The sequence below is a fragment of the Sinocyclocheilus anshuiensis genome, unplaced genomic scaffold, assembly GCF_001515605.1.
Source record: "Sinocyclocheilus anshuiensis isolate Anshui unplaced genomic scaffold, SAMN03320099.WGS_v1.1 scaffold640, whole genome shotgun sequence".
Classification (NCBI taxonomy): Eukaryota; Metazoa; Chordata; class Actinopteri; order Cypriniformes; family Cyprinidae; genus Sinocyclocheilus; species Sinocyclocheilus anshuiensis.
Window position 1 is genome coordinate 332,791 of NW_015554127.1, and position 16,711 is coordinate 349,501.

At 36.4% G+C, this 16,711-nt stretch overlaps 1 protein-coding gene across 1 annotated transcript in view; it reads right to left on the reverse strand.

The window, feature by feature from the left end:
* Positions 1-9,222, reverse strand: part of LOC107670184 (uncharacterized) — a 34,955-nt gene extending 25,733 nt beyond the window's left edge. The window contains exon 1 of the mRNA XM_016462704.1: positions 8,825-9,222. Coding sequence (XP_016318190.1) covers positions 8,825-9,138 — 314 coding nt within the window. The 5' untranslated portion in view covers positions 9,139-9,222. The remainder of the gene's footprint in view (positions 1-8,824) is intronic.
* Positions 9,223-16,711: the final 7,489 nt, after the last annotated feature.

Sequence of the window (16,711 nt, forward strand, 5' to 3'; positions counted from 1 at the left end):
GCCTAAAACAGTACACGTAGCAAGGTATATATATATATATATATATATATATATATATATATATATATATATTTTAAACAATCTAACGTTTTGACTGTCACTTATGATAAATTCAACGTGTTCTTGCTGAATAAAAGTAGGCATAGTAATTCAAATAAATAATTTTTTTTTTTTATTTGATAGCGTATTTCCAGTCTTCTGAAGTTATACAATAGGTTTGTGTGACGAACAGACTCCAATTAAAGACATTATTCACTGAAAAATCCATCTTAGCTCTCCTTCGTGCTTGTGAGAGAAATAACGGTGTATGATTTGTGCATGAATTATTATTTTGAGTGAGTTCCTAGTTAACAGCTCACAGGAGAGGAAGACAAAATAATAATAAAATAATATATAAGTTTTCTTATATAGCCTCAGAAGACTTGCAATACAGCATATGAGTCAAATGAGTCACTTTTATGATACTTTTGCATTCTTTTTGAAGCTTGAAAGCCTTCATTGTTATCACATTGAAAAAAGCAACATGTACATTCTTCAAATTGTTTCCTTTTGTGTTTGACAGAAGAAATGGTGATATGCTGATATGATATGCTGGTGGTGATATTTTGGTGGTGACATGCATTGCTTTTTTTCACCTATCATTTACAAATGCCACCAATTACTAATACAGTAAGCTTTTTATACAATATTATAAGACTCCCTTTTCATTGCTGAATGAACCCCACCTTTGTTTCCATTTTAAAATGACATCACATGATTGTCAGTGACATTATTTGGTCCCTTTTAGATTATATAACAGCACAATGTCTCTTTATTAGCCTGTCTTAACATTTAGTCCATCGTTCCAGGTCACGAACTCTGAGGCACTCCAGTGCCCTCAATAAGTATGTTTGTGTTATGGCTATAGCATGGCCGCTCTGGATCAGTGAACGCCAGTGCTGGGTGGGCTTGCAGACAGTGCCTGTCACTACCCTGAACCCTGCTTCTGGGAACAGGAGCACCTTATACCAGACAACTAAGCCTGGGCTGGCCCCCAGCCTCTGGCTCACTGTTAACTCTCCACCGGCCCAGTCACAACAATGCAGCTATTCAGTCAGCCAATTAAATGGATATTATACACCTCTGTGCGTGTTTGTCTGACTATGGCAAGTAAATTACTGAACAAGCCTCTGCCATGAAGACAATTGACCTGTTAAGCCACTGTAAAACTTGATCCATCTGTTGCATCTTATTACAACACCCCATCTACTGTCTGCAAGTCATTTATTATAAACAGCTTGTGTTGAGGGTAGCGCTCGCTACATTGAGAAGCACGTGTGAACTCATAAACAGAATCATCAATGCAAATGACTTGTTTTCACAGCACAAGCTCAGTGAAGGTTTAATTTTCAGACCAGCTACATGACTGAATGCATCGCGTGTGTTACATCAAAAGGCCGCATCTCACTCAAATAATTAGCAGAGACATTATCAATTCATTAGGCTTTATGTGTATGATTGACAAAATTGATGGCACATGATCTAAGACAGACGGAATGTGTGTAGGCTATTGCTATTCATTATGTCTGTGCTGGTCTAAAGCAGCATTAAAGTGCCCCTATTATGCCATTTTTAAGCTTCCTCATATTGTTTTGGGAGTCTCCTACAATAGGATTACATGCATGAAAGGTCACAAAACGCTTTCGTTTTTTCAAAATATGCAATTAATATCACCTCATTTTCCAGAGATTCTCAAACGATTCATTGGAAGCAGTTCAAAGATTCAGTCTCTCTAAACCCCTCCTTTCCGTGAGCCTGCTCTGCTCTGATTGGTCAGATGGCCTAGTCTGTTGTGATTGGTCTACGGCGTACAGCACATGTCGGAAACGATACGCCTGTTTCAATAGTTCTGTATTTTGAACGCGCTATAGAAAATATAAATATCTATTATTTAGCATACTTACAGGTTGTGATTCAGTGGAGCAGCTGGTCCAAATAAACAGGATACTGATCCATCTTTCAACAGCAAGCGTTTTGTGAATCCCACGTTGAACTCCCCGAGATTAGAGAAGCAGTTGTCAGTAGAATGACGTGTTTGTGTGTGGGGTCAAGTTGTTTGCGGCCAGCCAACGTAGAACATAGGAGCGCATTATGCAAATGTGTTACCCCGTGACGTGTAGCCGTCACGGAAGTGGGATTCAAATTACTAACGACTTGTTTCAGCTGTTCAGAGTCGATTCTTTATTTTGGGAGACAATAACTTTATTTATCGTGCACTTTCGGCTTAACAACTTTGCTGATCGTTTACATTCACATACATTACACACTGCATGAAAGGCAATATTGGAAATGGCATAATAGGGGCACTTTATTGATTCTTTTGAAATATAGCAAGAGCCATAAGCAACATCACACAAGATACAGTGCTGTTTAGGGGTTACAAATCACAACTGTGTGGATATTCAGACCAAAGGCACAATTTTTGTGTCCTTTTATTGAAAAAAATTATATGACCGCACATTGAAAGCTCTAGAAAGTTTATTAATAAAACAGTTCAGTGCTTTTTGACTAGTCAGGTGTTTACCAGGCATAGTTTTCTTCTTTTTTTCCTCACCTGAGCCCAATTAGTGATTTGGATGTGCACACCTACCCTGTATTGTTTTTCTTTTGTCCCTTTTGCGTTCATACAGTTAATCACACACCATTAATATTGAGTAATAACCATTAGATTACAAAGTAGAAAGGAAATTACAATAATTTATGCCTCACAAGGGCAACAGCTAATTTTAGCATTTTTTTCTAAAATGAGACATGCTCGCTGATGTATGCAGCTCGACAAATGTAACCTCCAAAATCAATATATGTAGTGCCGTTCCTGAATGAATCAGTGTTTTTGAACAAATTGGTTAAGTGAATTATTCAATCATAAAGAGAATACATTTTGTTTCTGAATGAATTAAGCAGTTAAGTGAATGATGAATCATTCCTCAATAAATTAATTGCTGCATTTGGAATACTATTTACTATTTTCTATTTTCTATTTACTTGCTAATAATTTTCTTTCTATGTCAAGAATTCAGCAAATGTGTTTAAATGGATCAGTTTATTGAATGGGTCAGTGACTCCTGTCACTTGTACTGTTTTTGTCGTCCAGTCTATAAAGACTGTGTCTGTTCCCCGATTAGCGAGGTCAAAATATAAATTTAATGCAGGATCTAGAAAAAAATCTGATCGTGATTAAACCAGAAAAATGCAAAATAAACGAGCAAAAACTATTTTTAAAGCTTGGGCTCTGAAACATTAAATCACTTAGCAGGGTTAATGTATCGACATAGAACTCATTTTTTATGAGTGGTAGAATGTTTTAAGCGTGTTAGAGGTTTTGGGTTCTAATCCTCCCTCGCATATTTATTTTTCCTTTTTAAAATCAAAGATGTTCATCAGGGATCGTATATCAAGAGCAGCATGTATCGTGCATGCTGCGTGTTACTAATATTAATTATATCGCTCTGCGTTATCGTCCTGGTAAGAACTATTGTTCCAACCACTAAAGATAGATTCACAAATAACCTGCCTGATTTGTCTCAACTGCTCTGTCTCCCATAAATGCACATGAACTAGACGAAATGACAAGCAATATGGGCACTATCTTCTCGAATACATTAGAAGCTGTTGCGCCCGTCAAATTAAAAAAGTTTTGAGAAAAACATACTGCGCCATGGTACAACAGTAAGAAACAAACTCGTAATCTTGAGCGCAAATGGAGAAAAACTCACTTGGAAGTTTTTAGAATTGCGTGGAAAAACAGTATGTCCAGCTATAGACAGGCTCTAAAACCTGCAGTGCTGTTGGACTGTATATCAGCACTAACTAAAAGTTATGTCACAGCATTGCAGTCTGTGGTTCATTTTTAACATTGTCGCTGATTGTTCCAAATCTGATCCAATCAGCATTTACAGTGTTGCTGTTCTTTTGAAACAGAAGTCTTATTGAAGTGTTCCTGCTTCTGTTGACATAGCTGGGAGTGGTAAGCGTGTCTTCAGATTGTGGTGTAATGTACGTATAACTGATCTTCTTTGTAGTGATGATCATGTCAAATAAATATGCCTGTGAGGCCACAGAGAGCCAGGGATGGATGGGAATAATGCTCAGAGGTTCCAGGCCTGGGGTTTCTCAAAGCCTTGATTTCTTCATGCTTATAGTGCAGAATTAGCCTGACATTCTCAAAACAACTTTGAAAGGAAGACCACTCAGCCAAAACCACCTAAACCCTCATGACCCCTGGACTTTTATGTAACAGTCTGCTGCGTGTTCCATTCCGGAAAATGTCCTGCAGGGTTTAGGAGGATCTCTCGCAAAATAGTTGCATCTTTTGATACGTTTTTGTCCTCTGCTGTAGACTTGGCAGTATACAGAGGTTCATTGTTAGTATTTTTTGGCATATCAGTACTACTTACGTATATTGATAGGGATTGCTCAAGTTTCTGCTTCAACAAGTCTTCAACGTCTTGAGAAAGAACAAAAATCTATAGCTCTCATGTGGCGAACATTAGCTCTCTTTCCTCATGTGATGTGCTGGATGCCTTTTATTAGTAGTGGCTCCCTATTTCATTCTGGCTAGAGACAAAGTGTGCAGACAAACAAAAATACTTTGTATGCGATAGATGAGTGAGCATCTATCTATCTATCTATCTATCTATCTATCTATCTATCTCTGTAGCACATATTCAGCATTCTTGTTAAAATAATTTTAAAGAAGAAGCAGCCAAAAATTATCACTTGGACGGAGGCTTGAGAACGAGCAGTTCTGAATTTTGTTTGTTAATCTTGTTTGGTCAGAGATACTGGGGTCAGTCTGGGCAAGGCTGAGGGTTCAGATGTTATCTCACATTGGTATAGACCTTGAAGGATGGCACAGTGTTGTCTTTTCATGATGTTTAGGAGGGCGTAGACAGCCTTTTGCAAGGTTTTGCATACTCTGCATTTGGACATGGATTTGGGGTGTGATTTAAGTTGAACGTTGCTCCCAAGAGTCTTGAGTATTAATGTTTTATTTTTGTTTCGTTTTTTTGTGCAGGTGATCGGCCTTATTCTCAATTCTCTTTCAAATTTTTGTTTACGTTCCTGGCTTATATAGTGAAACAAAACTCTTTTGCTTTCTTCTTTTTCATATGTTTTTCTCTGTCTCATATTTCTTGCATCAATATGAGCAAAACATTTTTTGGATGCAATCCTAACTAATTTTCCTGTGTTCTTGTCTTGCTGAACAGATATTTTGTGGTGCAGTGACTGTGGACATCATATGTCGGTTCTCAGTCGCCCTGAGGTTTATTGTCCTGAACTGTCATAAAACTGACATTAAACCAGTTAGATAGTGATAGTGGTATCAGATTCTAAGCAACAACTTTATCACATATTAACAATCAGAAGAGTCATATAAAAGATTACACTGAAGAATATATATGGTATAAATATTCATATTTATTGCACTATATAGAGCTCACCAAGGATATTTAAATATTAGTTTGTTGGTGTTAACTGTTGATTTGAGCGGTCAGATTTTTTTTTTTAACTAATGCAATAAAAAAATATTTTTTATAGATATTTTTTTATTATTTGGCGTAGCATTCAATTAAAATTAGTCATAATTACATTTATAATAATAAATTAAAATTATTAAAAATTACATTAAAAAATATATAATTTTATAATTTACTCTTTAATATATATATATATATTTATTTATTTATTTATATTAAAGAGTGCACTTTAATGTGTTATGCAATCACCCATCTCCATTCAGCACGCAGCGGAAACACCTTTTATTTAAATCCCCATGGATAATTCCCAAAAACACTGGCTTCCAGACACTATAGTGTAGATCATGAGCTGTTCAGCTTGGCATGTCTGGATCCATGTCTCTGCGTGCCTAGAGATGTGGATTACATTTCTGCATATTAAGTATATAGACAGGCATTTTAGCAATATATCTGAGGGTTTAGTGGACAGGACATATTGTTGGCAGGACCTCTGTTAGTTTGTGTCCTACATACTATTAAACAGCCACACCTTTCTTATCATTGTTCCATCAATAACACCATGATCCTTTCTTAAGACATCAAGGACCTTTGTGTGAAACACAAACAAGTCAGTATTTAGTCTGCAAGAAGTGTGAAGTATCAAATATTATACAGTGTAAAGAGGAGAGAAAAGGAATCCTCTCATCCAAAAGGCACTAGAGTGCCCATTTTTGAAAAATGCTGGGATCACAGGGAAAGTATCTCATGGCATAGAACGGTCCAACATGAAAAAGAACTGCCTTTCCTGTCATGGAATACAAGAATGGGTTGGTGTACAGACTAACAATGGCTATTTGATGATATTAGAACAGAGGGCTGTTGAACTCTTTAGTAACTGAGACTGTGAAGTGTCTTTTGGCCAGAGGTCCCATGCAGACTGTTCCTGTTTATATCCCGACACCAGGCTCATAAAGAAAAGCTAATTATGTAGACTGTAACCTTTCACTGCCACGTATAAAACTGAGGACACCCCGATAAAGAAGATTAAACATTAACTGGCACACTAGGACTCTTGTTTCAGAGGCGTCCCAGTAAGGTTAAGAGGTATATTGTCCTGTCGTAAAACAGATGTGTGATTATATGCTGAGCAACAACTTTATCGCATTTCAAGAATCAGAACAACCATAAATAAGATTCCATTTAAATTGCATATCATATTAATATTTATTGCATCATATTTAGAACTCAACAAGGACATGTAAATATTCTTGTTTTAGATATTTATCGGGGGGCTGTTGGATTATTTATTTATTTTATGATTTTTTTTATTATTCTCTTTAATTAATATCATGATAATACATGAACAGATACTTTCATTATCTGCATATCATGTCATTAAAGTAATTTAAAAAATGGTCAATTGACAGCCCTATTTTTCATATATATATTTGTTCTCTTAAATGCAATATCATGAGATGGAGTTTTACTACAAGAGTTGCTATGGCAACTCCATGTTTGATATGGAATGTCTTATTACTCTATATGACTACATATGTCATGCCATACTCCTTTCATTAGTCATTCAGATTGCAAGCTTTTCATTTACAATAGCTGTTTCAAATATGAATGTTATATCACCAAGTAAAAATGATTTGCTTACTCTTGATATCTGGATGGTTATTAGTCAATTTTACTACTGCTGTCAAAACTTAAGATAACTATAAACATGTAACCCATATCTCTGCTATGCTGACAGGGAATATTTCCAAAGTGAAATCCAAAGGTGGTGTGTTACAATAACAACACATGGAATACATTCTCATCATCTGGCTGCAAATTTCAATTAAATATAGTTCTGACTTTTTTGTAATACCTGGCTTTAGCTGTCTATTTTTCCACTAGGCCTCATCTCTAATTCTTCCACAGACTAAACGTTTCAAACACTATCAGATTTTAGCAAACTATCCTGATGTCCATATATGTTTATTTTCAGTTTGGAGAGCATGGTTTTGTGGGAAAAAATGCACTGTGAGCTTGATCCTTATTAGAAAGTTTTGCCAAATACCTGCTGTGGATGGCTTGCGATCCATTTTTGACACTTTACATTTACATTTATTAATTTGGCATTAATTTATCCAAAGTGACTTACAGTTGAGGAATACAACAAGCGATTTACCATAAGATGGCAATAAGCACGAGAAAAATGCTTTTGGTTTTGGTCATTGTTTAAAATAGTAAAAGCTAGAACAACAGGAAGGGATAAAGGAGAATAGGAAACTAGAAAAGGTGAAGGCATTTTTTTTCTTCTTTTTATGAGGCAGTTAGATGCTCATGGACGAGATGAGTTTTCAGTTGTTTCTTGAAGATTGTCAGGGATTTGGCTGTCTGGCTGGAGTTTAATATGTAGTACATCACATCGGCTTGTTCCAAAATTCAATATTATGCATACACACTGTCAAACATGACACTGAAGCAAGTGTTAAAGGTTTATGAGATTTCAATGCATCCAGGGCTGTTTTGGGAACTCCTGTGACCATAAAATGTTATAAACATGCATATTACCTGGAGAGGAATTTGTTTTGCTGCATACTTCAGCTGTGAGGCGAAAGACTATGCCAGGATGGTATGTAAATTGTCCATAGTTTGTAAATGAATGGGTGTTTTGCAAATCAGACTGGCTGGGGTGAAAAAAATCCACATGCACTTTCTGTGCAAAAAAAACAAAACAAACTATAATATTTGCACACAATCATTGCATGAACCTGATTAGCTGCAATGAATGGGGAGATTTAAGAAGTGAGAACTGCTTTAAGTTGGACTGACTCAAGATCCTCTTAAGTTTGAGCAAAGGCATGTTCTTCATACCAATCTCCACATTCCTGGAACCCTACTGAGACTGCAAGCCACCCTGTTCTTAAATAACACAGTTGAGTGTGGTCCTTAATCAGGTTTTATCAAGAAATGTTAATAACTAGTAGTGTGCAGTGTTTATATTGAGATTGTGTAATTTATTGGTGTTGGCTTGGTGGTTGGCATTTAACAAATAATTAATTACTACTCAAACCCATTAAAATGAGCTTGCTTCAAACTAAATGGTAGTGTTAACACTTAAAGTGTTACTTAAAGTCATTCGTAACCAGTCAGCAGGACGTGGGCAGAATTACATAAGTGAAACCACAGCATGTTGTTGTCATCAAACTCAAACATCCCAACGTTGGTTATTAACTGGCAATCACAGCTCTGGCAGAAACTTTTACGGTTTTTATGACCTGAACTAGATGAGTGTGCCAGAGCAGGCGTGTGAATACATGAGTAGTTTCACATACCTGTGGAAGAACAGCAGTATGGACAGCATGGTTTGGTCAATGCTGCTGTTGCAGATTCCCTCGTTGAGCAGGTAACAGGGGTCCCGGACCACGGACTCCAGTGAGTCCTGTCTCATGATGTTGTTGAGCTTATCTGTGTTTAGGTTCTGAAAGTGAAGCTGGTCTCGGAGCTGTCTGAAGTGATTGACTGACGTAGGGCTACCCAGGCTGATGTGACCCTCTCGGCCCGGCTCAGGCTGGCAGCCATTAGCCAGATCCAAACAGCAGCTGCAGCAGTCCAGGCCGATGGGCGAACGGCACTCCTTGTTTGACATCAGGTCAAGTTCCACCACGTGGGAGTCAGACGGTAGCCGTGACAGGTTCTCCTCCACCTGCTCCCAGGTGATCTTCAAGCACACCTCCCTCCTTCTGCAAGCAAGTGTGCCAGGTGCCACAGGAAAAGAAGCTGCTGTGATTCTCCTCAACTGCGTGTGTGTGAGCACACACGCGACGCAGGTTTTTATGAGCCGGGGGTACCTGTTCTCTCGTAATGATGCAGCGGGAATGCGTTTTAAAGAAAAACCAGAAGCTGCTTGTTTTTTTGTTTTTTTTCTCGCTGTCTCCTGCCCCGGACTTTTTCCTGCCCCTGCGCGTGCATACAGTGCAGACAGCGAGAGAGGAGGTGGAGGGGTGGAGAAGAGGGCTGGAAAGGAGGGAGGAGGAATCTCTCTGATTGGTAAAGCATGCCGATCAGTTCACAAAAAGATCCCGCCTACTTTCCCCTCAACACCACAGTCAGGGTGGAGCCAAGTTAGGAAGGGAGTAAAAGCATGCTCTTTAACGTGCACTTCAGGGCTGCCAGGGGCAGAACCCTGAGAGAGAGCAAACACATAGTACTTCCCCTGTTTATATCACTGAATCAAACTAAAATGTTTTTTTTCCCTTTCTGGTTTGGTCTCGCTTTCCTAAGGCTATTAAATTCAGACTTGACTCTTTGCGTGCTGCTGGTACAAATACTGCTTGTGTGCAGTGTTCCGTGTCCAATGATTCATAGCTAAAATGTTTCTATCAGTCTTGTTTGCCTTTTACCAGTTTTTTTTTTTTCTCATTCTTGCCTTTTAAAGAGAGTGAATGTTGGCTCAAGTACCCATATTTAACAGTTAAAAGTGTTTAATGTCACTTAAACAGACTTAAACAGACAGAAATTGATCGAAGTTACTATTATTCTAAGCATACCAACAATGCTCTGGCATCATTTGATAAAGGTTAAAGGTCAGTAATCCCATCTATTTTGTCTATTAAATTCCTATTTCAGGGAGAGATTTTGACAGTCTGTTTACTGTATGTGAATCAGATTTAGAACTTTGCGTAAATAGGATGCCTATATCTTATTGCTTAACATGATAAAGTAAAAATGCTGACATAACATTAACTCAACAAATTACGCTCTAAAAATCATTCATTGGTCAATAAATTCTCTGAACACCTTCAAATGTTCCACTGAGCATGTTTGAAATGTGTAAAATATGATTTCATCACATCGTAAGCTGAACTTTCTATTGAAATTCAGTCGAAGACCATTTACAAAGCAAATATTTTTACTGTTAGGGCCAGTGAAATGCCTGAGCCAGCTCTGAAATTTGACAGTCTGATAATACTATATAATATTATGTTTAATTATTGCATTGTATGTGTAATGCAGAGTTCCCCAATTCAGTGTATTGTGCTCATTTAATAACGTGTTAAATGCCTTTCTGGATCATCTTTTGAAATTGTAATTTATGGTGTAATAAGACTTATCAAAAGCCCCTTAATAGGAGTTCAAGAAATTTAATTTAGCAGAGAATAGGTGAATTATGATTGCTTTATTTAGTGTGTAAAGCGGTTGAGAGATGTTGGGGCATTTAAGGACTTTGCCAGCATGGGGTCATTTGAGTTGATTATTTGGCCCTCTGCTGACAGAAGCTGTGAAGTGCAGAGAATATCGGACTGTGGGATATGAAATGATTCCATTATATGCTGAATAAGCTCTCTGAGTCCAAGTGTTTAGGTTTTGTAACAGTCTGAGAACAGAAAAACATCAAGTGTGTCATACGAGAGATTGCTTTAAAGACAAACATAAACAGTTTCTTGTATAGGCTTGATGAGTGCAATCTGTCATTGATAGTAGATAAATAAGTGTATATTACATAATGCAGCAAGAAATGGTTTTCACACAGAATACATATGGTGTTAAATTTTAATATGTATGTAGATATGGTGGAATGTATAAGTGTGTGTGTGTGTGTGTGTGTGTGTGTGTGTGTGTGTGTGTGTGTGTGTGTGTGTGTGTGTGTGCACAGTACTTTATGTATACAAATGTTCCACCATATATAATTATTTTATAGTTATATTTTTCTGCAATTTATTTTGTGCTAATTTATATTGTGCTGCCAATATATAATACAGCAAGCAACGGTTTGCCTTATATGCACACAGAATACATACGGTGGAAAATTTTTTCAAGATGGGTGGCGTTGGGCCCAGGCAAAGTTCCCGGGCTTTTTTCCCAGTCCCAGTAGTCCCAGTCCTTCCCTGCTGTACTGTTACACTGAACCTGGGGTGAATAATGTGACACTGACAGGTTGCATATGCAGCAGGTGTGTGCCTGAGGCTGGAGAAAGTGTAATATAAATGCTTACTTTAAATGTTACCTAATGTGTACACTAAAGCTTTGCATTAATTCTTTGATCCTATACATGCTAAGAAAACAGTGACTGTTTTCTAGGCTAACATGCTGGGTTCTGATTGGAAAACATGCCTTTGCTTGTTATTATGGATATCAAATTAAACCGTGGAACTGTCTTGTCACAGCTTGCAGCGATGTAAACATGTTTAGGTAAAACCTTTTGCTTCATAGAAATATTGCACTCATCAATCCAAACACACAATACAGGTCAGCAGTCAACCACACGTTATCACTTCCATATCTTCCATTATCACATTCACTCTTCTCACTGTTTTCAAAATGTCCAAATTATTTGTTTTTCAGCACGTGAATGGCACATGATAGGTCGATAAGTTCTAAAATGACTGATATCTTTTTGCTCATTATCTACTGACCAACTGTTTTATTTTTGGTTTTTCCTGCAAAGTCAGTATAAAAACATATGGTGCCTGTTCTGAATGCCAACTGGTCAATACAGCGTTCCTGTGTTAGAATACACAAGACACCTGTTCACCTGTCAGGGACTGTATCCTTCAGCAGAAATGTGGTACCTAATGAACATTACTAATGATATACATGAATGAAAATGTTCGTCTTTAATCATTTTTAATATGTAACTTTGTAATTTTGAGGGGGAAAAAGTATTTTGTCATATTTTCCAGTAATATATATATATATATATATATATAAATGTAAATATACTTAAACCAAGATACATTAGAAAATGTATCTTGAGCTATGTTTATTTTTTGTTACCCTATTGGCTATAATTTTTATTATTTATTTATTTATTTATTTTTATTTATTTATTAATTGTTTTATAATTTAAAAAAAAAATTGCCAATTTTTTGCTTTAAATCTATCCAGATTCAGGTAGGTTCATGATTAATAATTGAATATATACTGAATACTCATATTCATAATATAGCACTACCACTACCCCAATATTGCTTAAATATCAGTAGCAGTCATGTAAGACCTTAATAATGAATTAATAATCAAAACTCTTTTACTCTTTTTCTGCAGGCTTAAAGCCAGAAGCTTTGCTCTGAAAACTGAAGTTTTGCTGCCACCTTTTGGGGTGATAGTTGATTTAGGGATAATTAACCATTTTTAAATAATAGTTTTGTGTGTTTATGATTTGGGACATGGACAGAAAGAGTCAGGACAGAGATGGCAAGGCTGCCTGGTACAAAATGTACTCATCACAAGCAGTAAATGTGCCTAAAACATTTGATTTCAGATCTCCCTGTTCATAGTTCAGAGCTCTTACAACAGAGCCACTAAATATAAGGCTGTATGTTGACCATACAGCTAGGTTATTGTAGCTGTATGCTTAATAGCAGCTTTGAATCTTCTGATTTCTGAGAAAAAAGTAAAACATATTCGCTTTGTTCCATTATGATGACAGATGTGCTTGGTGGAAGCACAACAGGAGTTTAAATGTGGTAATGGCTCCTCTAATTAGTGTTACAATCTGTGTCGCTAAACATAACACTATCTACTTAGATAAATGACCCCATGCTGGTAGGGCAGCGTGTGATGGATAGCTCTGCTGCAGTGTCTCGATTCTGCTTCAAGGTTTGCTGATTTTTTTTCAGTTGAGATTTGCTACAAGTGGATGACATTGCGTTTTAGATTAAAAAAAATATATAGGTCTTGCTGTAAGCCAGCTTCAGGTGAGATGCAATCAATCACAAGGTGCATTTCATCTAGGTTTGTTGCCAAATAAAGCCTCTGTGTAATGAATAAATAGGTAAATGAATGAATAAATGAAATGTCATTTCAGCTTCCTGCTATAGAAAAAAAATGCTGTGGAATAAAAAAATTCCACAGTTCTGTCTTTATATGCAGTACACTTCAGATGCAATTTAGATCACAATTCTGACTTTTTCCCCCGTCTTTTTCTCTCGCAATTCTAAGATATAAACTCGTAATTCTGAGAAGAAAAGTCAAAATTGTGAGATAAACTCAAAAATAGCTCAGTTATGAGGGGAAAATGTCAGAATTGTTGTCATTTACCAGGGAATAATAATAATAATACTAATAAGGTAATTGTGACTTTTTATCTCACAAAAAAAAAAATATATATATATATATATATATATATATATATTGATAAAAGCTGTAAAAATGTAAATGTAAAAAATTCTGAGAAAAAAATCTTAATTGTGAGATGTAAACTTGCAACTGTGTGGAAAATAATCAGAATCGTGAGATAAAAAGTATACTTAAAGTCATAAAGTTACTTCATAAGTTTACAAAGTAACTTTCAATAAGACTTTTCTTCTGAGAACTGCAAGTTTATATCTCAATTACAAGTTTACTTCTTGGAATTCTCACTTTTTCTTCTCAGAGTTGCACATTTATATCTCACAATTTTGAGTTTATAAAAAGTCAGAATTGTGAGATATAAACTCAGAATTGCGAGAAAAAAGTCAGAATTGTAAGATAAATTTGCAATTTCCTTTATGTTGTTATTTCATATAGCAGAAATAAGCTTCCATAGGAATGACACGCTTTATTTTATTTTATTTTTAGCACATATAAAAATAGAGATATAGAAGACTTCACTGTGAGGAATGAACCAGAAGTGGTATCAAGCGTGATTTTTAATATCTGGTATACTTATTTGGAGTGCCAAAAGCACTAATTTCCATAATTATAACTGAACACTAATATTTCTGTTCATGAACAAATGACAGAAAAGGAAACAGTTGACTGATATGTGCATGCAGTTGTGTTCAGTTTGAAGAAGGTTTGCAGTTAAATTACATTGCTCCTGTTTGGTTGCACTTGTCAAACTATGTCAAACGCTAGATGTCGCTCTCTCCCCTGATATTAAAGAGGACGTGAACCTGGTCAAGGTAGGCGAGATCTCCATTCAGCATGTTTCCCAGCTGACAGAGGAAGAATTGCGATTCGAGGTTAGTTTTCGGTGTCCTATATTTCAATGCATATTTTTTTAAGGCTAAATAGATATGAGCCTGTTCAGGGAAATCAAAAAAACCTTCTACCAAAAAAACACCACAGTATCCCCATGCACTGATGGATTTGCCTCAGGCTGAAGACAAGTGATTAATTCTCCATCAAATTTTGGTAGGCCATCTCCAGTACAGGAGCAAATGTGGATTAAGTCCTTAGAGACATAAAGCATCTGTTAAGTTTGCAGATTTATGTAGTCCATCCATAGAAACATATCACCAGTCATTTCTATCATGCCATTGTAAAAATGTTTAACCCTTCATTAAGATGGCACAGCACCAAGACATCTAATCTTTGTGTTTTCATCTTTAAATGTCATTTTAAATTATTGTAGAATGTATGTTTTTAATCATTTTTGCCCCAGAATATGATTTATTGAAATAGAATACAGTGATTTCCAGATGATTTGCTTTTTCATTGACACTTTGGCAACATATGTGTTCTTACTGGAACATTTGTGCTTAAAGCTGTTCAGTATTAAAAGGTTTTATAATATCCCAGCTTGTCTAAAATAAGTCATTACTCTTTCAGTCCTGATAATAGACCCTATTTATGGGGCTTCATCCCCTGTCTTTCATATCAGGTTCTTTAACATGACTTAATTATGTGATATCTGAATCTCACTTTTACCAGTCATTAACAATTTGTTACATTTCGTTATGTGAAGTGTCATGTAACCCAGTCATAAGCAACATAAGGCAACATGGATCACAGACACACATTTTTCTGTCATGCTCTTCGTTTCAGTTCAGTGGAAGCAATTATTGCATTGAAATGGTTCACTTTACCTTTAAGTAATATAGCTTGTGAGAGTGTGGTGGAATAAATAAACGACAGACTTCTCTCTGGAGACATATGCTGGACTTCTCCAATCATTTAATCTGTTTAAACCCCGGTCCTTTCTTAAATTCTCAAGCTTGTGTTCAGATCTGCTTCCATCCAGTCAACAACTGATGGATAAAACCAAGTACCCTCCTTACATCTCGCTTGGAATCTTGGGTGTACATCACAATATGGAAGAAAAGATATGTTGCTATTTTTGTTACATTGCGACTTCAACAGATAAGAAATTACAGAATGATAATCAAAAATAATTAATCTACTATTTCAACCGATTATGCATGTGCAAAATTATTTTGGCTGTAAATCAGAGAGTATAGCAAACCACTCTAGCATTAACCCTGCAAATCATTCATATATATATATATTTATTTTGTTTGTTTGTCATTATTATTTTTTATTTAACGGAACTGCTTACTGAAACTCAGTTTTATTCAGAGGCCCAAACTGTGCAACAAATATGGAATTTGGTGCAGTGTTACGTTCCCAGCCAGTCTAGGGTTAGAGGAACAGGTAACAGAATAAAAAGGTGATGTGTGGAGGCAGCAAGGTTCAATTCCCAACCCCAGAGCTTTAACAAAGGCCAACAATCAACTCAATATCAAAAAAAACAAAAGTTCTTTTATTTTACAGGTATGGGAGGATGTCAAAACTTCAAGAGGGGGCAAGGCCAAAATAACAAACATAAACCCTCTAACTATCTGGGAGAAACTAAGGTACAACAAAGAAAAGAAAACAAATACAATAGAAATAAACTACCTCCCTAACTAGCATAAACAGGAGAAAAACAAGAAACAAAATGGCACCCACCTCTCTACCAACACATCCCCAATAAATTAATATAAACTTAATAGGTAACAAACAATAACATAAGTAGGGACAAACAAATAATAACTTTCAAAGCAAACCAGATTTCTTGTAATAGGCATCAATTACCACAAGAGTAGTTAACACAATAACACTGTAAAGAAATCAATCAACAAAGTATCAATCCAAACAATTAATAACACTTGTTGGGTTGAGAATAGAAGCCTCACAACACAGCCTCCACACACACACTTTGCGCTGTGCAATGGTGCTGCTTAAATCCTCACGGCTTCCCCTCCTCCTGCAATCACATCAGATCACCAATCATTGGAATCAGGTGGCAGCCATTACCTCCTGCTTATGGGAAGTAAAGGGGTAGAGAGAGAAACAGGGAGAAAACAAACAAAAAAAAAACAAATACGTCCTTGGACGTAACATGCAGTTTTTTATTGTGAGGGGCAAATATATATAATGCAATGAAATCAGTAGCGAACCGGGACTCTAGAGGCCCTCTGTAATTTCATAGCTGGACCACGAATCACAGAGCCACAAACGCTAGGTGGAAACAT